Source organism: Piliocolobus tephrosceles, chromosome 5, assembly GCF_002776525.5.
Source record: "Piliocolobus tephrosceles isolate RC106 chromosome 5, ASM277652v3, whole genome shotgun sequence".
In the NCBI taxonomy this organism is placed as follows: Eukaryota; Metazoa; Chordata; class Mammalia; order Primates; family Cercopithecidae; genus Piliocolobus; species Piliocolobus tephrosceles.
Window position 1 is genome coordinate 92798757 of NC_045438.1, and position 26498 is coordinate 92825254.

A 26498-nucleotide genomic window follows, 5' to 3' on the forward strand; every position below is an offset into this window, starting at 1 on the left:
GCATCTGACATCGCAAGCATGCCCAAACAGGCCTGCAGGGGAGTTGCAGCAGCGCCACAAAGGACAAAAAGAAAAGCGGCCAGGGAAGGGGAGGAACTCGCAAAGGGAAACAGGTCATTGTTAAGATGATGAGTCAGAAGTTCAGTTGGGAAGATTAAATACAGGGAGACATGAGGCCAGCTGAGAAGCTTGAGGACTTCAGCATTTGTTTACACTGACCTTTCAGTACCCTTCCTAGCCAGAAATAGAACTGGAGGGAGACTGAGACACTGTATCAGATGAGTTGCTCCTCAACCAGTAGTTTCTGTAGCTTCTTCTATTTTCTCCTTATTTTATGCTTGGGCTTTAATTTTAAATAATTTAAAACATTTAAAATTTTAAACATTTAAAAATAAAGTTTTAGACATTTATTTGCCTGGCTCATCTAATGTTAAAAATAATCCCTAAAGTAGCTGAATACTCCAAATAACAGCTTAAAGAATCAAAGGAACCAGTATGTGCTGCACAACAGGAAATGGTAAATATTGAGAAAAATTGCTATTTTAGGTGTTGTTACTCATGAAGAGACACGATTTCTATTTTGGTTTATTTTTGATTTTTACTAACTTAAATTTTTTTTCTTATCAAAATGCAGCACATCTATTCTCAGGTTGCTGGGTAGTACATCAAGACCCAGACAGGAATGCTGGGTGTGGAGGTGTGCTGGTAAAGGTTTAACAAGCGGCTCTGGGGAGGCTATGATTTGCAGCATTTGTTGGTTTCCGTGGTGTAAATATTTTCACCATGGTTGATTTTGAGCTACCAGGGTGACATCAATTGGCTTGCAAAATTTCTGAAAATGTAACAATTGGCTTTTGCAAGCTGGAACCAGCTGGCTCCAGCACAGCAGTGATTATTCCAGCTCTGACACCAGCTTGGGGTGGGATTTTAAGCACCTCACTGGGCCTCGGTTTCCTTATCTGATGAAAGGGTTGGAGCTGGGCTTAATCTTTGGTTGTTAAAACTGCATTGGCTTGCTCTAGTTGTAAGCCGGTCCAACCTGCTTGATTTTGTCGTCGTCGTTGCTGTTTTATTTTAGGCTTTTAGCAGCCTGAAAAGCCATGGTTTTTAGTTTCTGTCTCTAGTGTTAGGCAGAAGAGGGATGAGGAAGGGGCTTTACTGGCCAAAACAGAAACAGGAACTGAGAACCCATGACTGTATTCTATCCCCTGGACACCCTTGCAGGGTGATTTGAAAGAGGATTCTTGGGGGCCACTTATGGAAGAGGGTATTTGAGAGATGCTGAGTTGTTAGGGTTCTTAATTCCTCGTAGACACTTCAACTTTGCAGAGCAATTCTCATTTTAACTAGCAGTTTTGTTTTATATTTCTTTAAAAGGTACTGTTTGAAAAGAAGGGTCTCTTAGTAAGGAAAAAACGACATCAGAAGACAACTTGAATAATTGATCATAAAGGCCCTCTTATATTTATAAATAACTGATGATTCTATGAAACTAAAAATGTGAATCAAACACCAATATACTGATGTCTGTAGAGTACTTGAAGTGTTTGTCAGAGGCTCCTCAGATGATTCCTATGTGTGTGTATGTGTGCAGACTACACAGATTGTAATCCACTTGTGCCCCTCACCTTCCTGCTGCTATGCCTCCTTCAACAGAGAGACAGTTACTATGTTTTAAATATGCTTCTTATGTTTTTAATACGGGGTTTCCATATAAGATTTTACTTGAGAAAGGGTTCTGCTGCAGAAAGTGGGTGGGGGATTAAAGATAACTGACTGATGCCATTTAACAAATCCAGAAACCAAGCTTTAAGAAAGAATGCCTTATCCTGTGTTTCACAACTAGTAAGAGGCAAAGCCATGTATGGAATTAAGGACTCTGGGTTTCCAGACCAGCAATATTTTCCTTTTTGGAAGCTCGCTACCTGGGACCATTACTTTCTATTATATACCTCTGGGTAAATAATCTAATCCTGTGTTGTCCAAGAGGTTAGCTACAACCTACATGTGACTACTGAGTACTTGAAATGTGGCTGGCCTGAAATGAAATGTGTTGTAAATGCAAAATATATACTAGGTGGCAAAATCTTAGTATAAAAAAAAGTGAAATATCTCATCGATGACTTTAAAATATTGATTTCTAGTTGAAATAATTTGGATATTAAATATTAAATAAAACTAATCTTACTTTTTAAAAACTTATTTTTTTAAATTTATTTTTGAGACGGAGTCTTGCTCTGTCGCCCAGGCTAGAGGGCAGTGGCATGATCTCTGCTCTCTGCAAGCTCTGCCTCCTGGGTTCATGCCATTCTCCTGCCTCAGCCTCCCGAGTAGCTGGGACTACAGGCGCCTGCCACCACGCCCGGCTAATTTTTTGTATTTTTTAGTAGAGATGGGGTTTCACCGTGTTAGCCAGGATGGTCTTGATCTCTTGACCTTGTGATCCGCCCGCCTCGGCCTCCCAAAGTGCTGGGATTACAGGCATGAGCCACCGCGCCTGGCCTAAAAACTTATTTTAATGTGACTACTAGAGAATCTAAAATTAAGTGGGTGGATCACATTCTATTTCTATTAGACAAATCTGATTTATCCTCAGGGTCAGTTTCCTCATCTATATTCTATTTCTCAGGGCTGTTTAAGATCACAAGGCCGAGCTGGGCGCGGTGGCTCACGTCTGTAATCCCAGCACTTTGGGAGGCTGAGGCGGGCGGATCACAAGGTCAGGAGATCAAGACCATCCTGGCTAACACAGTGAAACCCCGTCTCTACCAAAAATACAAAAAATTAGCCGGGCGCAGTGGCGGGCGCCTGTAGTCCCAGCTACTCAGGAGGCTGAGCCAGAATGGCGTGGGTCCGGGAGGCGGAGCTTGCAGTGAGCCGAGATCGTGGATCGCGCCACTGCACTCCAGCCTGGGTGACAGAGCAAGACTCCGTCTCAAAAAAAAAAAAGATCACAAGGTCATCTTCATGAAAGTACTCTGTAGAGTGCCAGGCAAATATAAGACCTTGTTTCAACACACTTTAATTCTTGTGTGGTCATCAACTGTTAGTTGTACTCTGTAAGATGCTAAAAGTTTTGTGGAGGATTTTTTTCTTTTGCTGTTGTTTATATGGGTTTTTTGGGGGTGGGAGGAGAAGGAGGAGATAAAGCAATAGTGTACGTTGCAAACATAATAACAAGCACATTCATTTAGTCTCCTCTTTTATATTCAGTGAGTAAAAGACACATTAGACTAGAGCCAATTGTTGCCTGACAGGAACAGAGACATTGAGAAGGAACTTTTCCTAATGCCCACCTTCCAACCTCTCCCTAAGTGCCCCATTTTAGCAGAACCTACTGATAAGCCAACTAGCAAGGGTGTCTGGGAAATGCAGTTTGTTGAGCCCTAGCTCCTGCACCTTAGAGTAGAATATAGTGGCTCACGCCTGTAATCCCAGCACTTTGGGAGGTCAAGGTGGGTGGATCACCTAAGGTCAGGAGTTCGAGACCAGCCTGATCAACATGCTGAAACCCTGTCTCTACTAAAATCACAATATTAGCTGGGTGTGGTGGTGCATGCCTGTAATCCCAGCTATTTGGGAGGCTGAGGCAGAAGAATCGCTTGAACCCAGGAGGCGGAGGTTGCATTGCAGTGAGCTGAGATTGTGTCATTGCACTCCAGCCTGGGCAACAAGAGCGAAACTCTTTCTCAAAATAAATAAATAAAAAAGTAGAATATAGAAAAGCCAGGCTAGGATCTGAGAAACAAAAGGCATATAACTGGCACAATTCCAGTTCAACTTTGGCACTGGTGTAAGTGGTGGTACTCAGTGACTTCACAGTGGGCACCAGCAGGAGTTGCTTGGTCCTGGAGAGAAGAGGGATAGACTGTTGCCTGGCAGAGCAGTGGTCCTGGTATCTTGCCTAGTGGGAGGCCCAGTAGAGGTAGGTATGTGTTTGTAAGTATGAGACACTCTCTAGGAAGTCCCAGAAATTATTGGTGGGGAAGTCTTTGGAGGGGAGGGGTACTATAAAGCAGAAGCAGTCAAAAAGTAACAAAATTTGGTTAATCTCATCTGTATTTACAGACTGGGGAACTTATAATTACAAGAGTTTTTCTTAAACAAAATGTGAAAACAGGCCCACCAGACTGATCTATGAACCTATTTGAATAAAATTATTATCACTTTTGGGGACATCTATTAGCTTTGTCCAATATTTCTTCTTCTAGTAACAGCATTCCAGTTTTCCTTTGGAGAATCACCTCACTATTCTGAGCGAACATGAAAGATAAGGGGACTTTATCATATTCTTTCCCCAAGCAAACACTTGGCCACAGTAATTACTACTAGTTTATATTCAGGTGTGGGCAGTCAGAGTTAATGCCAAGATTTCTGATGGACTAATCAGGAAAGAGATATTCTTTTTCCATTGGGGTTCCTAGGTAAATAGAATGTAAATCTGGAGCATGGTGGCCATACCTGGAAGGGAAAGCCTGCCTTAAATAAGACCAACACATAGAAAGTACATCCAAGAGACAGAGAAGAAAAAATTGTAATGATATTGAGCACTTGGATCCAAACATAAGTGGAGCTAGGTCTACTAGATTTTTCTGTTGTACAAGCCAATGCATTCTTTTTTTTTTTTAAGCCATTAAAAAATTGAGGTAAAATTTACATACAGTGAAAAGCACATGTATTTTTATACATTTTGATGAATTTTGATAAAGGAAACTTTTTTTTTTTTTTTTTGAGATTCTCATTCTGCCACTCAGGCTGGAGTGCAGTGGTGTGATCTCAGCTCACTGCAACCTTCGCCTCCCAGGTTCAAGTGATTCTCCTGTCTCAGCCTCATGTGTAGCTGGGTCTACAGGCATGCACCACCACGTCCGGCTATTTTTGGATTTTTAGTAGAGATGGGGGTCTCACCATGTTGGCCAGACTGGTCTCAAACTCCTGACCTCAAGTGATCTGCCCGCTTCGGCCTCCCAAAGTGCTGGCATTACAGGCATGAGCTACCATGCCTGGCCGGAAACTGTCTTTAACTACCATGTCAGTCAAAACAGCATATTCACATGACTCCAAAATTAACTTTCAGTCCCTTCCACTCGATCCTACCTCCATCCCCACAGTGAATAACTGTTCTAATTTTTTCCACTTTAGATGATTTTTGCCTGTTTTTGAATTAAAATTTCCAAGCAACATGACATCAAGAAGTTAGATATAAAATTTTTGAATTTTATGTATCACATTTCTGTAAATTATATAAAATTGTGACAGTGCTTTTCTTTTTTTTTTTTTGTAGAATGGTATGAAATAGACAACTGAACTTTAGCTAAGGATAATTATACTTACGTGCTTTCCAAAATACTATATATAGTATGTCCCCCCTTTACAAATTATGGTCATTGTAATTTCTCTGTCTACAGTTACGGAGTCTATTTATCTACCTTTACTTTTTTGAAACTTCTAACCATTCAAACTCGACACTAGTTTCCCCAAAGGAAGTGAGAATAATCCTACTAGTAAGCATTTGTAGGAGTATTTTAATTACATTATATCAGCTATATCATTGCCATATAGCATTAAAGAGGCCAATCGAAGTCCTACAGAAAATGAACATTCAGTTAGCAATACAGCAAATCTGGAGATATTGCACTCTCAATGAAAGAAGCCCAGGAATATTAAAAATAAAACACCAAAGTGCTTAATGACCATTGCAGAATTTATTTCATAAGTAAAATCTTTAAAAACAAGAAAGAGTCTGATTTCTGTTAACTATAATTTCAAGTGGCAGAAATATAAATGTGGTTTGGTTAACTTTGTTTCCTTTATTTCTGAAAAGCAGAATCCTGTGTGGCAGTGAAATAAAATGTCAAATGGTACCTCAGAAAATTCTAGCCCTATCAAAAATAATATATAAAACCATATATCATAAAACTTTTAAAACTGTTTTCTATTTTGGGGTAACCTTTTAAAATACTAATTACTAGTTTTTCTGTAAATTTATAAATTTTCTGATCTTTTTTCAAGGTCAAACTGATACTGTTATTTTGAATATGAGGTGGTGACTTTATTTACACTGTAAGAATCCTGAGAATATGTTACACACAACTAGACAATTTTTTGGATTCTCCCAGCGTTTTAAATATTTTCTTGCTTACCAACAACTTCTTAACCTGTAGGTGAAACACATTGAACGCACTAAATCTGAAACCACGAAATTTGGAAGCAGACCTAGGCTTGTACTCTGGCATTACTACTTACTACTTTATTATCTTAAGGTAGATATACTTCTTTGAATCTGCTTTCTCAAGTATAAACAATGAATAACAATACCTGTCTGGAGTCATGAATGAAGATGGAATGAGATTATACTGCCTGGAGCATTCGGAGGGTTGAATAAATGGTGGTTTCATTCTCTGCTGTCCTTCAGCAATCCTGATTTGACGCTTCCGTGACAGACATTTGTTTGTCCACGTAAATACGGCATGTTTCCTGATTCTTCCTAGCATCTTCCTTTATAAGTAATCCACCCATACATTTACATGTTAATTCTAACAGAGTCCATCAGTGAGCTATTTTAAGAGTGTCAGCAGAGATAGATTAAAGAATTGATGAAAAGTAATTCAGTGCAATTTAGGGATTACTCATCTTATTTTCACTAACAGACGACTGCCATCTTGTACAGATATATTTCGCATACAGAAATTTACGTTTAATCACAATATTGTTTGGGTGGGTTAGTCTGTAACTTGAAGTATAATGTATTGACAGGATAAAATGAAAGCTTTGAAACAGTGCAAAGGTGGAAAAACGAGGTTAGGCGAGAAGTAGGAATTACCAATCTTCATGGTTAGAAGATTCATTGGGAAGCATTTGCCTTCAAATATTAGATTCTCTACAGAATGGTGGTAAAGGCCAGTGAGCAATTAACCGCCAGAGTAAGTATTAAACCACCTTGATAATCAGATGGCTCGGAGCATTTAAAGCCCTCATGAAAGAGGATTTTTTTTCACCTTCCCTGTCTCCAGCAATTAACGCCATTTTTAAAAGAGAAAATATGTCACACATCAGCTCTCAATAGGCTACTGACATGCTCCTCAAAACGTTCCTTCAAAACAAAACTTGTGTGCAATATTTCAGATGCCATTCCACCCCAAACCCGTTCCAAAACCTAAAAATCACTTTCAAGCCAAACTCACGGCTCGTTGGTGATTCACGGCCAGGATCTCGAGGCAGGAACATTAGTGCACTCACCCCGTATCCTCCTGAATCAGCCATTTCGGTAAGAAGACCCAGAAGCACTTGCCGTTTGTTTGTAATTTGTTTACAATTTAAAAGCAAGTTATTTCCCAAAGGAAATCTAAGCAATTAAGTGTTTTACATTAAGCAGTCGCCAATTTTACAATTCATTTCATGAACCCACTTTGCCCTCCGCCCGCGTCCCTCCCAGAGCCCGCTAAGCTCAGCAGTCAAGCCTTCGCACAGCACAACCCATAGGAGCCTGGCGCGCTCCGCGCTTTGCCCCAATTTCCCTACTTGAGGTCTCCGCTACAGCTAGAGCAGTCGGCCTTCTCCCGCACTTGCCGTCCCGCCTTCCAGTTCCACTGAAGCCAATAAAAAGGGCCGTCTGGAGACAGAGGCCAATGGGAGCTCGAGTAGAGTCATCATGATTGGCTGCGGTCTCTTCGTAGTGCAGTCTAGGCCTCCGCCTCCGTTACCCTGGTGCCCAGGTTACCGCTGCTGCCACCCAGGATCCGCGGTCCTCGCCCCTGTCCTATCCCTGTGTTCAAACCTCCGGCAGCCCGGCAACCTCGGCACCCGCCCCGCAGCCTCTGCAGGAGCCAGGCACCCACTCTTTGGCGGCCAGACGCCGAGGCCCCAGATGGGAGTTCGGTCCTAAGAGGGAAGGCAAGAGGCGGGACGCCATCGGCTCTGTGGAAGAGCTGGCGGGTTGGAGGTGGGCTTTGAAGTGGGCGTGGAGACGGCGGGGGAGGTGGAGGTGCGAGGTGATGCTGGGGTGAAGCGTCTGGGAGTTGGCGAAGGGGCGTTCTTGGATGGGGGCCTGCGGGTGGTTCTTAAAGCAGGGAAGATGAAGGGATTAGGGACGGGGAGGATTTAGGGACCGCGAGGAGAAGGAAGACCTTGGAAAATGAGTAAAGAGCCCGGCTCCTGAGAGGGTCCCGAGGAAGGGAGGTTGACCGGCACTGGGGGGACTGGGAAGTTAGGAGGAGAGGAGCTGGGAAGGGGTATTTACTTCCAGGGACCGGGAAGAGAAGGAAGGGAGCAGGCGGATCTAGAGAAGGGGTTAAGAGTTATTAAAACAAACAAAACGAAAACCTTGGAGGCCCTTGGAGACTCAAGACTAGAGAGGAGGGGCAGGGCCAAGGGCCAAGAAGGAAAAGGAGGCTTTGGTAGCTCTGGGATAATAATAGATGTGTTATTATTAGAGTGGAAAGCCGTACTTGTCCAGGCTGTGATATTTCTATACATCCTTCATGGATAGGATGAGAGGAGTAAAGATGGTTAGCAAATAAAAGAAAAAAAAAAAGTGCCTTTTTGGCACACTCGAGTTGGAGTGGGTACTCAGATATAGTATGTTTACGTTAGATAGACCGTGGGGTAGTGTTTAACAGTGAAGAGCCCTGGTTCAGTTCATCTGATATAAACCCCTTTTTTGTTCACTTCGTTCTTTGGAAAGTATACTTGGGCACATACATATTTATGCCCTCCTTTATCTTCACGTTAAGAACTTGCATTAGCGATGTCTTGGGAATCAGAAGTCATTTAAATTAGTTTTTGGGAGTGGCTATATGTTTTTTAGAATGGTAAAACCGATGTTTCCAGTTCTTTACTCATTCCCTCTTTCTTTTGCGTGGTTATTTTAATCTATGTTTTTTTCCAGTTGTTCCACATTTAAATTCTATATTACCATTTTAAATATTTCACTTTGTGATTTCCTACATGTTAGCTAGTATCTTTATCCAAATACGTTACAGGAAATTATTGTTTGTTTTGATTCTCTAAGTTGACAAAGTATCATTTTAAATATCAAAAAGTAGTTTGTGACTTTGGAAAAGATATTTTTCTTTTCTCAGTCACATCTCTTCCGTTAAACATATTGTAGAACTATAATTCTGTAGGACACAATGGAAGCCCATTAAAATAAAGATGCTACCCTTCTCTTGGGTTCTTCTTCTGCCTGTCATTCTTCAACTCCTTTGTGGGATCTTCTTCCTCTGCCCACTATATTTCATTATTGGTTTTCCCCATAATCCAGTCTTCTGTCTTCTTTTTTTTACTCTGTGTTCTTGGCTGTGTTCTTCCTCTCCTTTGGGTTACACTATTTGTGTTTTATTAACACTCTCCCAATGTTTTATTTCTGATTTGGAACTTTTGAGTTATTGTCAAACTTCTGTAGCTAATTTTTGGTATTTCCACATAAATTTCCCATTCATAGGCATCCCTAACTCAATATGTCCAATATTGAACCCATCACCTTTCCCTGCCAAAGCTGTCCTGCTTGAATACCACATTCTCCTAATTTTGCAAGCCCCAAACTTTGGAATTTACTCACGTTCTTCTCTGTTCTCATACTTCATAATTAATCTGTCACCAAGTATAGCTTATCTTACTTGAAAAACATTTATGAATCAATCTCTTGTTATACTACCTTCAAAACACTATCTGTCAGTGATTATCGAGACCAGTTGATATTCTTCCTCCAGCTTTCCTGCCCTCCAATTCTTGGATTGGAGATGGATCTTTGCAAATGTCAGATCTGATAATATTAGCCTTGGTTTCCAACCAACTTATTAATGACATAGAGATTCTTCTTGTGATATTATCTTCCACCCGATCCAGTCCCACTTATTACTTTAGCACTACTCCCCAGCCAATCCCACCCTTTTAAGCTAGCATTGTCCATTTGAAGTAGAATGTGAGATATATCCATTTTTTTCAGTAGACACAATAAAATACAGATGAAATTTTAATAGATTTTTTAAACCACATATATCCAAAATATTATTTTAGCATATGTCAATATAAGAAAGATTATAGACGAGCTATTTTATGGTCTGTTTTATGTACTAAGTTTTCAAAATTCCACATGTATTTTACACTTACCGCATATGCCAATTCTGAATAGCTACATTTGAGGTGCTCAGAAGCCGCTGTGTTGGACAGCACAGTTGTAAAGTATTTGCTGTTTGGTGATATGCCATGCTTATCTAGTGCTTTACTTTTGCAGATGCTGCATCCTCTTATTGAAACAGGGTCGTACTTCACTGTCTTCTTTTTCTAACCTCATTTACTACCCCACTGTTCAAACACACACACTCATGAAATTATAATTGTGCTTAACCTCTGCTAATACCGTAAGACTCAATTTAGGTATTATCTCCTCTAGAAAACTTCTCAAACTCCCTCTGTCCTCTAATCTTAGTTTTGAGTTTACTAAGCTTCCTCTGCTTCCTTTTATCATTAGTACTTATAGACTGTCGTATTATTTTTTTTTTTCTCTCTTGGTTGGGAATTACTTAATGGTAAGGGATCAGTTGTATTTTATTCATTTTTGTATCTTCAGCTCCATCTGTAATTCAGTGCCTGACACTTCGTAGGTGTTCAGTAAATGTCTTTCAAATTAATGAATGAATGAACATTGTATGATGTTTTCATTTGACTGACTAAACTTTGGAAATATATACTGTACTTAAGATGCTTTAAATTGATCCATTGTTTAAAGTGTTTAAAATAAGCTGATTATATCTTACATTTTAAGTGTAGCATTTACTGTGACCTGATTGGTCATATTTGATCATACTTTAAATCTAAACTTTATTTTTTGGTTTTATTTTTTGTTTTATTTTTACCTAAAAATAGTTTGGTTTTTAAGCAAGATTATGCAGATAAGTAGCAGAATAAGGAAAATGTTTATAAATACGTGGGGACATGTATTAGAAGAGTGGAGAAACTTATTTCTCCTTTGTGGAAGAGAAACAGTTGTAGTTTTCTACAAAAACTAACTGCTTCTCTTCAGCAAAGGAGAAAAACCAAATGTAGCAATATGGTTTTTACTTTTATCTCATCTTTTTTGGGGGCAGGAGAAATGTCCTTATTTATATCTTTCTCACTTAAGTTTATTTCCATTTTATTTGCCTAGTTGTCTGTTGTGTGAACTCTTTTGCTGGCAGCAAAGGTAGCCAGTCAGCAATGTTTTATACAAAGAAGCTGAGCACAGGGATATGTCAGGAAATTAACAGTTTATTGATTTTACCATTTTTTCTTAAAACTGAGATCGTTTACTTAGAGTCAGATGAATTAGATACCATTATGATATTTATATACAATGGACTCTGTAGCTTAGATTTGTTTTCTGATTCATTTGTAATCGGAGATAAACTTCTGGCACTCGAGGATCTTTAGGTTATGTTTTTGTTTTGTTTTGTTTTGTTTTTTACCTGTTATGTGTAACCTATACTGTTTGGGACTTTTTACTTTTTTTTTTTAAAGGAGAGTTTACTTTTGGATGAGCAATGTCAAGAATTAGATTTGGTAGCTTTCTATTATTGCTGTAGTAGCATGTTTAGCCAGCTTTAGGAAATAAACAGTTCTTAGGAATTGAAATTGAGTGCAAGACTTATAATTTTCCTTTTTTGCTTTTATCTAAATTCTTCGATTATCATTGAGGGGGAACTAATGGGATGCATACAAGTACCCGTCATTCCCCTACTCCCCCCCACAACAAACAACTGTTAACTGACTCATTCTTGGTTTAAATTAGTGCAGAGCTACACATGGAGTATAAATCTTCAGTGTTCTGTTCATCTAAGATCACTTCTTTCCTTTAAAAAAAAAAAGAATGGGCCAGGTGCGGTGGCTCATGCCTGTAATCCCAGCACTTTGGGAGGCCGAGGTGGGCGGATCACGAGGTCAGGAGATGGAGACCATCCTGGCTAACACGGTGAAACCCTGACTCTACTGAAAAAACAAACAAATTAGCTGGGTGTGGTGGCAGGCGCCTGTAGTCCCAGCTGCTTGGGAGGCTGAGGCAGGAGAATGGCGTGAACCCGGGAGGCGGAGCTTGCAGTGAGCTGAGATCGCACCACTGCACTCCAGCCTGGGCAATAGAGCGAGACTCCATCTCAAAAAAAAAAAAAGAGAATAATTATATTCACTCAGTAGTATTATGACTACATTACATTAGTCATTACATTAGTCAGAAATTATTATTGTAATTGCAGGTGAAATTCATTTTGTTTGAAGCCTTATTAGGTTTTCAGTTATTTAAAATTAACCTGGAAAAAAATATTTCAGCTTTACAATGGCAGTGACTCTGAGCAAAACTTTTTGATTTGCTAACTTTTCTCTCAGGAATTTTAGAGATTTAAGTAATTCATATGCAATTATTTTGAAAGAGGGAAGATTTAATTAACATTTTCTTTAAAACAAAAAGGAAAATCTTATAAAATGGAACTTAATATTCTATTTGAAATAACATTATAATCATTCATTTCACAAATAATGAATGGTGGGTGGTGTGTTTACTATGGTGAACTAAACAAATAAGATTTCTGTCTCACGGGTCATATTTAGTAGTAGAGGTAAGACAATAAATGTAAGATTATTTCCAGTAGTAACAAGGTCTGTGAAGAAAATAAAGCAGAGTGATAGGATAGAGTGACTGGGCTCACTTTAATAGAAAATTGTCAGGGGGCCATTTTTGAGAAAGTTATATTTGTGCTGAGAACAGGAAGAAGAGAATGAACCACTTTTGTGAAGTTCTAGTTAGTGCAGCAAGTACGAAGGCTGTTGGCAAAAATCGTTTATGTTGAAGGCACAAAAGAAGGTTAGCTTACCTGAAAAAGGAAATTTGAGAGGAAGAGTGATGTAAGGATAGAGAAGTAGACAGAAGGGCTCGACTTTGTATGAGTTTGCAGGCCTGGTTAAGGACTCTGACAGCCATAGGAGACCATTGAAGTGTATTAAGCAGGAGAGCAGTGCTGGTCTGATTTCTGTTTTGAGTTGCTTTTTCTCACTGCTGTGTGAAAAACTGACATGAAGCAGGGATGAAAGTGGAGTATCAGTTAGGAGGTTATTGCAGAAGTCCTACAGAGAAAACGTGGATGTGGACTAGATTCACATGACTTAGACTACAGCAGTAGCACTGTGGACAGTAAGAAATGGTCAGATCTGGAATACAGTATGGAGATTAAAGTGTCTGGTTTTACAGATGGTTTGAATGAGAGATGTAGGAAGAAGGAATCCAGGACGATCTTTAGATTTGTGTCATGAGTAATTTAGTGGATGGATTTACCATTTAATGAGATCAGAAACATAGGAAAGAGTTGAGGTGGAAAAGGGACAGATAATGATTTCAGTTTTGGACATGTAAATTTGAAATGATTTTTAGATATCCAAATAGAACTGTCAAGTAGGAAGGTGAATATATGAATGTGGAAGCCAGGGTAAATGAAGTCTAGATGAGATCACCTAAGGAGAGAGTATAGGTAACATGTGCTGCGCTGTGTATTCCAACATTTAGAGATCAGGAAGAGGAGGCAGATTCAACAGAGGAGACTGACAGGAGACAGCTAGTGAGGTAGTAAGCAAACCAGGAAAAGCAAGTAAGAGAATTTTTAGGAGGGGGAATGGTTGGTTATGTCAAACACTGCTGTGAGGTTAAGGACTAGTAGGACAGAAAATTGGCTGATGGTGGGAGGAGATGTGTAAAAGAAGAAATAAGAAACTTGGCTGATGGATTTAGGAAGGTGAATGTCATTGGTGAGCTTGACAAAACCTGTTTCAGTGGAGTGGTGGAGATGAAAATCTGACTAGTGTGGGTTCAAAAGGAAATATTTGGGGAAAAGAAGTGATAGCATTCTAGGTTAAAGATTACTCTTCAAAAATTTATTGGAAAATTGGAGTAGAGAAATTGGGTTGTAGATGCAGCAGAACATGGAATCAAGCATCAGCTTCATTAGCACCTCTTTGTTGATAGGAATGATCCTGTAGAGAGGGCACAATTGCGGAAACACAATCCTTGACATTGAGAGGTAGTATGGGAAAGAAGATGAGTAAAAGTTTAGCTTTAAAAAGGAGCAGAAATGCTTCTTCAGTTTTAGCAGAGTTGAGAGGGCAAAGAGGATGGGATAGATACAGGTGGAGGTGGCTTCAAAGATGAGGTAGTTATCATCTGATTGTTATCGAAATATTGAGTAGGTCACTCAACTAAGACTCAGAAAACTTATAGTCTATTTCAGGTTTTACTAACTGAGCTTTCTGACCTTGGACCAGTTGTGAACTTGGGTAAGTCATTTTGTTTTTCCGGGCCTCAGTTTCCTAAATATTTGCAAAGGAAAGACTTGATTTCCTAGGGTCCTGTCCAGTGGCAAATTGTTATGTAATCTTGTTAAGCCATAGTAGTTTTTATTGCTTTATACATTATAAGAAAACTTAATAATTATTTTCTTTACCTCATCTTTATTTCTCTTTTTTTGGTCTAATTTTTTTATGTCTTTTCTTTTTTATTTAACTTATATTCTATTTGCCTGTTTGCTTAATTGAGCTATTTTTCTGAAGTGCTATTAGCCAGGCAGCTACAAGTTTCTACAAGGACTAAGGACTAATTTTTTGCAAGTGAATTTTCACAAGTGTCTGAGTTTCCATTCTCTAGGAAAGCTAAGCTATTTTTGTTGTTATATTTCCTAAGGATGTACTTGCTTATTAAAGGCAATGGTGAATTGTGAGATGATATAAGTATTACACATAGGTTAGAAAAACCTACCTTATTTCACAATAGAACCTAACTAATCAGAAGTTTAGCAGAGAAAAGAATATATTCTCTAGTGCCCCTGGGGCTGTTCTTGTTATCACTGTGAGAAATATGCTTACCTTTTTAAACCCATCGAATGGAATCAGAGGCACAAAGAACAGTGAAAGTGATACTTTTAATAGTTGATACTTTTAATAGTGGTTTTGCAGATTGGGTGTCTGGTAGGCAGGCACACCCAGGGCAGCTACAGCAGGTAATTTATCTCCTAGCACACAAGTTCCTCCCCCAGTTCTTCACTGGTTGAGTACTATTGTGTCTGCAGCTGGTTCCTTCCGGAGGGTTTGTGGTCTCGCTGACTTCAGGAATGGAGCCATGACCTTCGTGGTGAGTGTTACAGCTCTTAAAGATGGCATGGACTCAAAGAGTGAGCAGTAGCAAGATTTATTGTGAAGAGGGAAAGAACAAAGCTTCCATAGCCTGGAAGGGGACCTGAGCGGGTTGCTGCTGCTACCTGAGGTGGCCAGCTTTTATTCCCTTCTTTGTCCCCTCCTATGTTCTGTTTCTGTCCCATCAGAATGCCCTTTTTTCAATCCTCCCTGTGATTGGCTACTTTTAGGATCCTGCTGATTGGCGCATTTTACAGAGCGCTGATTGGTCCATTTTACAGAGCGCTGGTTGGTGCATTTTACAATCCTCTTGCTAGCTACAGAGCTCTGATTGGTGCATTTTACAATTCCCTTGCTAGCTACAGAGAGCTGATTGGTGCATTTTACAGAGCTCTGATTGGTGCATTTTACAATCCTCTTGTAAGACAGAAAAGTTCTGCAAGTCCCCACTTGGCCCAGGAAGTCCAGCTGGCTTCACCTCTCACTATAGGGTTAAAATCTTCCTGGACGTTGCCTAAGTTTTATACTTCTTATAAGGTTAGCCTTATAAGGATACCTTATAAGGTTAGCCTTATAAGGATACCTTATAAGGCTGATAGATTACACCATCCCCTTCCTTTCTTAAATTTCGATTTCCCAATAACTAAACTTTCTTTCCTTTTATTGGCTGACCCCTCCTCTACATTCTGTTCACTTATTGTGACCTTCTAGGTGCATGAGCCCTGTGGTTTGTTACATTTGCAGGTTGGCTGCCAGTGCTTAGATTTATCATGCCTTGAAAGTGGACCATTTAAAATATTTTTTCACTAATTCACTCCTCTTTTCTACTTTCTTTGGTTTCATTTTTATTTAAAGCCTTCTGGTCCTTGAATTGCTTTAGAAGTTGTTAACTTTTTTCTTTCTAGGAGAGTGAGTTTAATTTGGTTTCTAATAGTAGCAGGTTATTTTGCTGGTAAGTTATGGGCATTTGCTTATTAATAGCTGTTTTAATTAATCTCTGTGCTAGTCCCCTCACAAGGGATAATACAACATCCCACTGCTGTTAAGACTCCTGCCACAATTATGAGAGATGTAAGGATTAAAGCTACCATGTCTTTCCATTTTTTAAACCAGCCTTCTAGCCAGCCCGAAAATGAGTTATTAATTCCAGCATTTTCTGCCAGTTTGTTGGCTAGAGTTGTTAGTCCTTGTAAAATTTTTGTGATGGTTACATTTGGGGCAATATTGTTAGGAATGAAAGTACAACATTTCCCACCCAGCATAACACATATGCCCCCTTCTTTTGCTAGTATTATGTCTAGCGCAAGCCTGTTTTCCTAGACCATTTGGCTGATGGCATTTAACTGGCTAGCTACCTCTTTGAGGGCGTCTGAGTATAATTGATGATTTTTGTTGATTATAATAGATGTAGTTAATCTAATCCACATTCTTATTAATAGTTGACCACTAGAAGAGTGCTGACTTAAACCTAGCAGGTATTTGGTTTGCGGCCTTAAGTTGATTAGGCATCTCCCTAGGGACTCCTGTTGAGTTAACACATATATTGGGCTTAAAAGAATTTGTTACATCTTTTCGGTTTTTGTGGCCATGTGTATTTTTGAAAATCTTATGGAAGGTCAGGGTGAGGGGAATGGCCAGTTGGACTAAAGCACAAGTCCTGGTCCAATCAGATGGTAACAGGTTAATGGAGGTTCTTTTTCCCTCCACATACCACATGACGTTAGCACCGGGTATGTGGAGAGCTGAGTGATTGCCATTGCCTTACCACTGATGTTTAAGATGTGGGTACAAGTTGAGAATTCTCCCATGGGCTTATTGAACTCTGCCCCCTGCCTAGAGAGACAAGAGGAGTGGTTTATATTCCCCATAGAGAATGAGAGAATTGCTCTGGGATTTGACTTCCGCAATGCAGGAAAGAGCAATGACAGACTTTTATAAGTTTCATTTTCCTATGCATCCTTGTTCTGGTATAGAGCCAACATGCAACGCATTCCTTCAGGATTGATATTTTATCCTAGGGGAAATGGAACCACCTTTGCCTGCGGTTGTTTTGCAGCACACTCGTAGCAGTTACTCTTGTTGAGGGCTTGTACTGAAATTTTGACCCATTCGACCCAGGCATTCACATCCCTGTACCCTGTCTCAATTTCTAAGGTTTGCCTTAAATTCTTTACCTCAATTATTTTTACCCTTTTAGGGTTATTATTTGGTGGACTAAAGTGTTTATTGGGGTTTGGAGTTGGAGTAGTCCCTGGCAAATGGGAGGTTGAGTTCTTCATTTTTGAGAACGAATTGCCCTAGGGGGTCTTTCCCTGTGATGTCTGCTCCTTGCCCATATACCCAAGACACTTCCTTTGGTTCTTGGTTTAGAATAGCTGGATTGTTAATGGTGATGAGTATAGGATTGCATTTTAAATTTTGGCAGTTATTTGGCAGGGAGCCCTTGGGCAGATGTAATTTATTCTTTAAGGGTCTCCAGCTCGGAGTTACCCACCCCGTGTTTACTATCCAACCCTGAAATTGGGTAGTTTACCATACATCATCCCAGCTGGGGCAGAATCATGCACTACTGTAACCTGTATCTGGTTAAGGGCAGAGATATTTGTTTGCCTGTGAGAACTGTCTCTAATTTTTCAAATTCCCACAGAGTAAGACCAGGCAGGCATTAAATCTTATAGTTTGGAGTGCTACCATCTTGGTTACATTAATTACCAACTTGATTGAGTAGGGAGGAGTTCCCTGCCAGTTTCCATTTTGACCTTCTGCTTTTTGTATAGTAGCCCATTTTAGCTATATTAACTTCCAGACATGGGGCCAGCCTACGTTTTCTTGTTAGATTTTTTTTAGAGTTAACTTTAAGGGTTCCTTAGGTGACTCATGCACTTTTTACTGTTGTTTTCCCCTGCCCTCCCTTCTGGGGTCTGTTTTACGAGTGCCTTGATTGGAGTACAGTGAATCTGCTGACTTTCAGCTGTTTGCATGGCTGTTTCAGTGCTTAGGAGCACTTGATGGGACCTTCCCAGCTTGGATGGAGCTTATCTTCTTTCCAAGTTTTAGTCAGCATCAAATCACCAGGCTGGAAGTGGTGAATAGCAAACTTAAGAGGCGGAGTTTGAGTTAGAAGTCCTTTCAACCTAAGGGATGACAGGGTGGAGGATATGGCCAGTTTATAATTTCTTAAGAATTGATCCTTGGTTTCCATAGTAGGGAGATTTATAGCTCTGCCAAAATATAGGAGCCCATATAATAACTTGTAGGGGGACAATCCCAAGTTTTTTCCTGGGGCTGTTCTAAGGAGTGCTATTGGGAGACATTTGGTTCCAGGCATTTTAGTTTTTAAGGTTAGTTTGGTGATAGCTTTTTGAGAGTTTGATTTATTATTCTTATCTTTCCAGAGGAAGGGGGATGCCAAGGGGTGTGATAATTCCATTTAATTTGTAAACCTTCCATAATTCCCTTTAACACCCTTGAGGTAAAGTGACTCCCATTGTCTGAATTAATATTTTTCACCAGGCCAAATCTAGGTAAAATTGGTTTTAATATTATTTTGACCACATTCCCGGCAGTGGCTATTGGAAGAGGAAAGGCTTCCACCCCGAGGGAAAGGTGATTTATGATTACCAGTAAATACTTTAGTTTTCCTGCTTTGGGCATTTCTGTGAAATTTACTTGAATGCTTTGAAATGGTCTTAGTTCCGGAGGCCTTCCTCCTGTGGCCTGTTTTCTAATCACCTTTTTGTTTACCCTTTGACAAGTTACACAATTTCCACATACTTGTTTACTGAGGGTATAAATCCCTGTACACCCATAATTCCTAAGTATTGCATCACACAGAGCCTGGGGTCCCCAGTGACCCAGAGGTTTACTCACACTAGCTTTCCCAAACTGTCCACTGTTATCTTGGCTGTCTGCTCCGGCTTGTGGCTCCTGCCGCCCCCACACCTGCAGCTGCACTCCCTGGCCTGCAAGGCCAGTTCTTAGTTACAAAGTTAACTTTCACGAGACCTTGCCCTACTGGGTCCTCCGGATCTAATCCGGAGTATTTTTTCATTTGATCTCTGAGCCTCTGCAGGAATGCAGAGGGAATTTCCTCTTTTTCTTGTTGAATTTCAAATGCCTTTGAGACATTTTGTGTCCCAGGAGTGGACTCTTTGATCCCTTTGATTATTAGTTTCCTGAGGTTCTGCATTTGGGCCCAGTCCTGGGATTGTGATTATTCCAGTTGGGATTGACATTTGGAAATTTTTGTTTGGCTGGCAAGACTTTTTGCCTGGAAGGGTGTTGCCTCTCCCAGATGGCTATGACCACTTTCCTAATTATTCCCTTTTCTTCTCCTGTGAACAGGATATTTATGATAGACATTGTTTTAGCCCAGGTGTAAAAGATGGGTCCTAGGAATTGGTCCAGCTGGTCTGCTAAACCGAGGGGATTTCCTAGGAGTGGTTTCATTTCTTTCTTTTTTCTCTTTTTTTAAGTATAAATGATCAATCAGAAATTATCTTCAAATAAATAAAACCAGAAGTATGGTTTTAAATAAAAAGCCCAAGATAAAGAAACAGAAAAGCTGACACTATATGAAGCAGTGGTAATTCTTGGACCAGAAGAGACTTTAAACAGAAAATGTTTACGTAGTATTCTCAGAGAAAAAAATATATTACCTCGGTAATGCAAGAACAGAATAATTATTTTAAAAATCGGAACAAGAAAGAGTTCTTGGAAATGAAGATATTGGCATAATTTTTTAAGTGATAGTCTAGAAGATAAATTGAATAAAACTCTTTGAAAATAGAAGAAAAAAGCAGGCTTATTATTTAGGAGAAATTTCAAAAAGAAAATGGAAAAAAAGGTTAATTATCTGAAGAACAATATAAGAAAACCTCTGGTGCTTAAAGATACAGATTTCCAGATTGAAAGGAAGAGGGGGAGAAAGGGTCCCAACACGATGAAAAAGGCTCACTGGTATTCATGTTCTTGTGAAATTTCAGTATAACAAGGGGGAAAGCCCTAAATGCACCTAGGGAGCGAAAAAAGGAAAAAGATAACCTATAAAGGAATGAGAATCTATTTTAGTATAACTAGAGTGTAAATTCTCTAGGGCAGGGACTTTTTGTTCATTACGGCTACATAGAGCTCAAGAAATACATTTTGAATAAAAGAGTGACTGTAACATATGTGTCACAAACAATGCTGATATATTTTGAATAAAAGAATGATTATAACATATGTCTCACAAACAATGCTGAGGGTTTAAAAGACAGTGAAGCAGTGTCTTCAAAGTTCTGAGAGAAGATAACCTAGAATTTGGAATGTATGAAAAGTAATAAGTGTGAGGTAAAATAACAACATTCTCAGGCATGCAAGGACTTAGAACATTTACTTCCTAAACCATAAATTCTTCCTGAAGAAGTTATTTAAGGATGTGGACCGGTAAAATGATGATGGAAACTAATAAAGATGACATGGTGTTAATGAAATAGTGCACTAACTCAGGAATTTAATAAAAGTAATTCCAGAATGACAGCAGTACAATAGGTCTAGAAAGTAGTTGGTTTAAATTAGAATAGGAAATTCAAGGAAAATGTCCTTAGGAGGAAGAATGGAATGGACTTAAGACTATTGGTAGATTAAGAAGCTGGTAGATATTAGTGATATAAGAAATGTTTTTTCCCCTTAATAGGAAAAAAAGACAATTAGGAATTCTAAGAGAAAAACCATGCATAACCAACACGTAGTTGCATGTTGCAACCATATAAAGTGAAGGGTGAGTTAAATCCTCATCTTTCATAGTCTAAAATTGCTAACTCAAGATACAGCACCCACATAAAGGTATAAGCCATTAAAATGGTTGTTTCAGGGAGCAGGACTTGGATAGTGGGGCATTGGATATTTCCTTTATTTATTTATTTTTATGGAACTATGTGGATATATTTGGGGGCAGCAGGGAGAGAACACTGTGTGTTCTTCCTCTTGTCCATAGAGAGTTGGTGGGCCCCTCGGATTTAGATAGTATAGATCATAGGAAGCTACTTCTGCTATGCAAATGTAAACAAATAATTTTCATCTTTACCAACTTTTAATTATATTACTGGAATTTAAACTGAAAGTTATTGACAAAGAACATCAGTTATAATTTACTGAGCATCTCATATGTATTTGAATTGCTAATATAATTGTTGATATTTACCAAGTTCTTACTGTGTAATAGTTATTGAATTATCCCATTTAATCCTCACAAGAATTCTCTAAAGTAGTTACTAGTAATATTATCTTTTTACATATTAAAAAATTAGACTTACATTGAGAGGTAAACTCTCCAGATTTACATATTACCAGAGCCACTTACTTGCTGTTATCATTATTCTTTTCTTCTAGACAATTTTTTTTATGTGTAAATATTTTTTCACATGATTGCAGAGTAAAAGATTCAGGCTGATTTATGTATATTTTTAATATTAGTACTTGCCATAGGAATTGTTGATTTTAGATACAGTAATTTTGAGACTGCGATTGCTAGACACTCACATCAGAGGTAAAATCAAAGTCGAGTGTTTTTTTGCTTTTTAAAATATTTTTCTAAAGAAAATATCGAATACAGAATTGGAAATATTAGAATAATGAATTCAAAAGTCTTCTATCAGTTTACATAATCGTCAACTCATGATCAATTTTGTATCTCTACCCTTACCCATTTTCCTTTGGGTTATTTTGAAGCAAACCTCAGACAATTTTATTTATAAATATTTCCACCTATATCTCTAAAAGATAAAGATTCTTTAAAAAGATAATGACAGTATCAATGTCTCACCTAAAACAGTAGAATTCCTTAATATTAAATACGTGGTCAGGGCTGGGCATAGTGGCTCATGTCTGTAGGTCTGGCTACTCAGGAGGTGGGAGGATTGCCTGAGCCCAGGAGTTCAAGGTTACAGTAAGCCATGATTGTGCCACTGCACTCCAGTCTAGGCAACAGAGCAAAACCCTGTCTCTAATAACAATAAATAGTGTTTAAATTTTCTTGATTATAATTTTTTAATACAATTTATTGTAATCAAGATTGAAATACTGTCCATGGATTGTACTTGGTGGTTGTTTCTTAAGAGTTTCTTATTATATAAATACCCTCTTCTCTCCTCTCTTGTTCTGCTTGCAGTTCGTTCATTAAAGAATCTAGTTTTTCCTGTAGAGTTTGCTACAGTCTGGATTTTTTTCTGATTGCTTCCTTGTACCTTGATCTCATACTTTCAGTGTCATTTACATTTAGAGGCTTCATTAGATTCAGATTCAGTTTTTGTGGGGAGGAGGGAAGATTACTTCAGAGTGTCCTATCAGAGACATGGTGTCTGGCTGTTAATTTTCTGGAGCGATGCAGCCATTTATGATCATTATATAGCTTCATTATTTCTTTAGGAGTTGTGAAATGTCACTCGTCTAATTCTGTCATTTTAATACTTTGTTTTTTATTTGTTAACTAGAATAATTCCATAAAGAAATACTTTCCCCTCATCTAATATTTTGTTATTTTCAGATAATAGCTTTTTAAGAGTATATTAGAGCAAGATGCATGTGTGATTTTTTTTAATGTATAAATTTTTAAATTAAATGAGATGGTTTCCTAGCATCTTCCAAAGGTGAATAATTAGGTTTTTGTAAAATATATGAACTCAAGGATTTAAATACTTTTGATATGTTTAAATTGTTTGCTGATATAATTCGTATTGATGACAAATTTGCCTTGTCTTTGGCAAGTAGTTCCTTGAAGTTGGCTCCTGAGTCCATTTGACTGACACTCCATCAGTAGTGTCTGATAGCTTCCTTGCTTTCTAGTATGACCAGACTGCTATATTCTTAGATTTATTTTGTGTGTTTCCTCCCTCAGAAATGGAATCAGGCATTTCACAAGGAACTTTAGGTTCTTTCAATGGGAAGTGGCATATAGACACTACTTCTGGGTTCTAGGAATGTTCCTAGTTTTTTCCTTGTTTCTGGGATTTTTCAGTGAACAAAGTGAATAACTTTTTAAAAAATAAATAAAAGCCATCATAAATTCATACTGTCACTCATAATTCAAATTTTGAATGTCAAAGTTTTAAAACTCAAATTAGTTTATATTTAATTCTTCCATGTTGAAAATTCTAGTGCCCAGCTGCACCAATAATAATTACTTGTTTGTTTTATTTCGCAGTACATGTGTATAAGTCTGAGAATAAAATATCTCAGTAGCACAATATGATTCTTTGAATGCCTTTAAAATTTTTTTACACTTTTTTTTGGTCATTATGTCTCACTAGGAATATAAAGTCAAGTTATTGTGTTTTAAAGTCATTTGAACTGGTTAATTTTTGTAGTTTTACCACCAACCATGTATGTAGATTGATTTATCTAATTTTATTTTGATTTATGGGAATTGCTTTTCAAAAATCTCATTTCTAAAAATTATAATTTCCAATGTTAAATCTACAAAAATTATATACAAAGAAGCCAAGCTTCTATCCCTTTCCCTAAACTCTGCTTCCTTCCTTCCCCTGTAGCTGTGTTTAGTAAGCTAACTACCAGCACATGGGGCTTCTTAAATTAAAATTAATTAAAATTGGTTCTTCAGTTACACCAGCAACATCTCAAGTGCTTCATAGCCGTATGTGGCCAGCCACCATCTTGAACAGCATAGATTATAGAACATTTCCATCCTGGCTGAAAGTTCTGTTGGACAGAACTACCCTAGCGAACCCATTTTATTTTTCTTAATTACTTGATTTTTCTTTCTACTTAAAAATATAAAAAATTACATATGTTACCCTTCTTCCTTGATAAATGGTAGCATACTACATGCTTTTTTTCATCTTTCTTTTCTCTGTATATCCTAGAGATTACATCATACTATGAGCAATACACAGAGATAGTCTTCATTCCTTTAATAGCTTCATAGTATTACATATACTTCATTGTGTGGATGTTTATAATTTGTAAGACCAGTTCTCATTGGTCATTTTATTGTTTTAGTTTTCTACTTACATTAGTGCTACAATAAATAGTGCTGCCTTGTGCATGTCCTTTCATATGTTATTACTAGAAGAACAATACTTTTAATACTAATTTCATCAATGGGATTTTTGTTTCTTCTAAATTGGATTATAAAAGTAATCCAATTTTGTTGTGTTAGAAAACCAGAATATGTTAATGGAGAGAGAAAATTATCCAAAATCTATGTTGTCAGGCAGGCACTATTTTGGTGTTTGTGTACTCCTTGCTTTGGAAAATATTTTCAGTTTCTGAATTCAGATAAGAATAATAGTGTTTTCAGTTTTTTTTTAAATGAATATGTGTAGTTGAGATCATACTGTATGCACTGATTTGAATTTTTTCTTTGCGATAATAGTATAAGCATTTTCCTTAAATACAAACTTTTTGCAAACATTTTCAGTAGCTTCATGATATTATGCTGTATGGATTTGTACATTACTTAATTATTCCTCAATGATTAGGCATTTAATTTGCTTCCATTAAAAAAATTGTACTGTACTGCATTAAATATTTGCACATAACTTTTCTCCTAATTTTAGCATTATTTTATGGGAATCCAGAAATTATTGTATCAAAGGTTAAAGCATAATTAAAGTGACAATACATTTTGCCAGTGTTTTTCCAGAAAACTCTGTGGATCTTTTTCTGATAGCAACTCTGACAACACTGAGTGTTATTATTTTGAAAAATCTTTAATAATTTGTATTGCCTTTTTGGAGTCTTATATATTTTGCCCATTTAATTCTTTTACCTCATATGTTTCTCAAAGGATGATATATTTATGTATTGAAGATGATGATTTTTTTTGTCATGTTTGCAAATGTTTCCAATCAAGTATTTTTTCTTTTAGTTTTTAAAAAATATACTTTAGTGTTACATTTTTGGTGTGGTCAATCTTGGATATTTTTATTTATTCTTTTTTCTTTTTTTTTCCCTTTTTTTTGAGACAGACTCTCATTCTGTCACCAGGCTGGAATGCAGTGGCGCCATCTTGACTCACTGCAACCTCTACCTCCTGGGTTCAAGCGATTCTCCTGCCTCAGCCTCCCGAGTAGCTGGGACTACAGGTGTGTGCCACCACACCCAGCTAATTTTTGTATTTTTAGTAGAGATGGGGTTTCACCATGTTGGTCAGGCTGGTTTCGATCTCTTGACCTCATGATCCGCCTGCCTCAGCCTCCCAAAATGTATTTATTCTTATTAGCAGATTTGTTCTTTACTATCACCACTACTTCCACTCCCACCGCCTCCCTGCCTAAAAAAGAAAAAACTGGTAATTTGGTCATTATTGTCCATTAAAATTCAGCATTTGTCTCTGGTATAACTCTTAAAATTGAACAGTCAACTTCAGTTAACATTTATTCAGAAGTAGTTGTATGTCAGGTACTTATTATCTGTCTAGGCTGTGACAGTCTGTAGTTCCTCCAAATACTGTAAAAAACTTATCTGTGAAAATATAGATAAATTGTAGCCTCTTTTAAAAATTGTGAGCTATGTATTATTTTGCTTTTAGTGTCTTTCATTGTAATTAATTGTAGAAACGACTGTAGAGACTGTATGATAAATCTCCTTTCCCCTTCCTTAATTTCAGGGCAAAAAAGTTTGTCTTCTGGATGCTAATGTGAATTGTGGTCTACAAATACATTCTGGAGAAAATAGATTGCACAGAAATGCATATTATCAGGATCTGAAGACTGTGAAAATGTTTTTCAGTATTGTCATAGTCTCCTCTGGAGAAAATAATCTGTGAAACTATGTGAATAGAAACCATTTTTCAAAATAATGGGGGAAAGAGCAAGAAGTCCAGGTACTGATCAAGAAAGAAAGTCAGACAAACACCATTGTTCTTATTCATCTGATTTTGAAACGCCACAATCTTCTGGCCGATCATCACTGGTCAGTTCTTCACCTGCAAGTGTTAGGAGAAAAAATCCTAAAAGACAAACTTCAGACGGCCAAGTACATCACCAAGGTAAGTTTTCTTTAAAAGAGTCTGGTGGACCTAGAAGACTCATTTTGAGTGCTTAAGGACAACGTGTATGAATGAAACTCTTTTATTAGTATATATGTTGTTGTATACATGGAAGTGGGCTGATTTACATTTTATAGGTTATATACTTATATATAAATGTTGTTTGATGGTACTATTAAATTTGTTATATTCAGAGTCATACAATATACAGAAGGAAACATACCTAAGCCTTCTGTTTGTTTTTTCTTTTTCCTAAAGAAATGCTTGTCTTTGGGTTTCCAAGATACTGTAAAGGCAAAAAAGTTTATAAATCATATGTACCTTTTTGTATCTTCATTTTTGGAAACTAGGAAAAGCATTGATA

At 37.9% G+C, this 26498-nt stretch overlaps 1 protein-coding gene across 1 annotated transcript in view; it reads left to right on the plus strand.

Annotated features, from left to right (window-relative positions):
• Window positions 1–7679: 7679 nt before the first annotated feature.
• Window positions 7680–26498, plus strand: part of LCA5 (lebercilin LCA5) — a 52348-nt gene continuing 33529 nt past the window's right edge. The window contains exons 1-2 of the mRNA XM_023223090.2: window positions 7680–7942; window positions 25754–26134. Coding sequence (XP_023078858.1) covers window positions 25945–26134 — 190 coding nt within the window. The 5' untranslated portion in view covers window positions 7680–7942; window positions 25754–25944. The remainder of the gene's footprint in view (window positions 7943–25753; window positions 26135–26498) is intronic.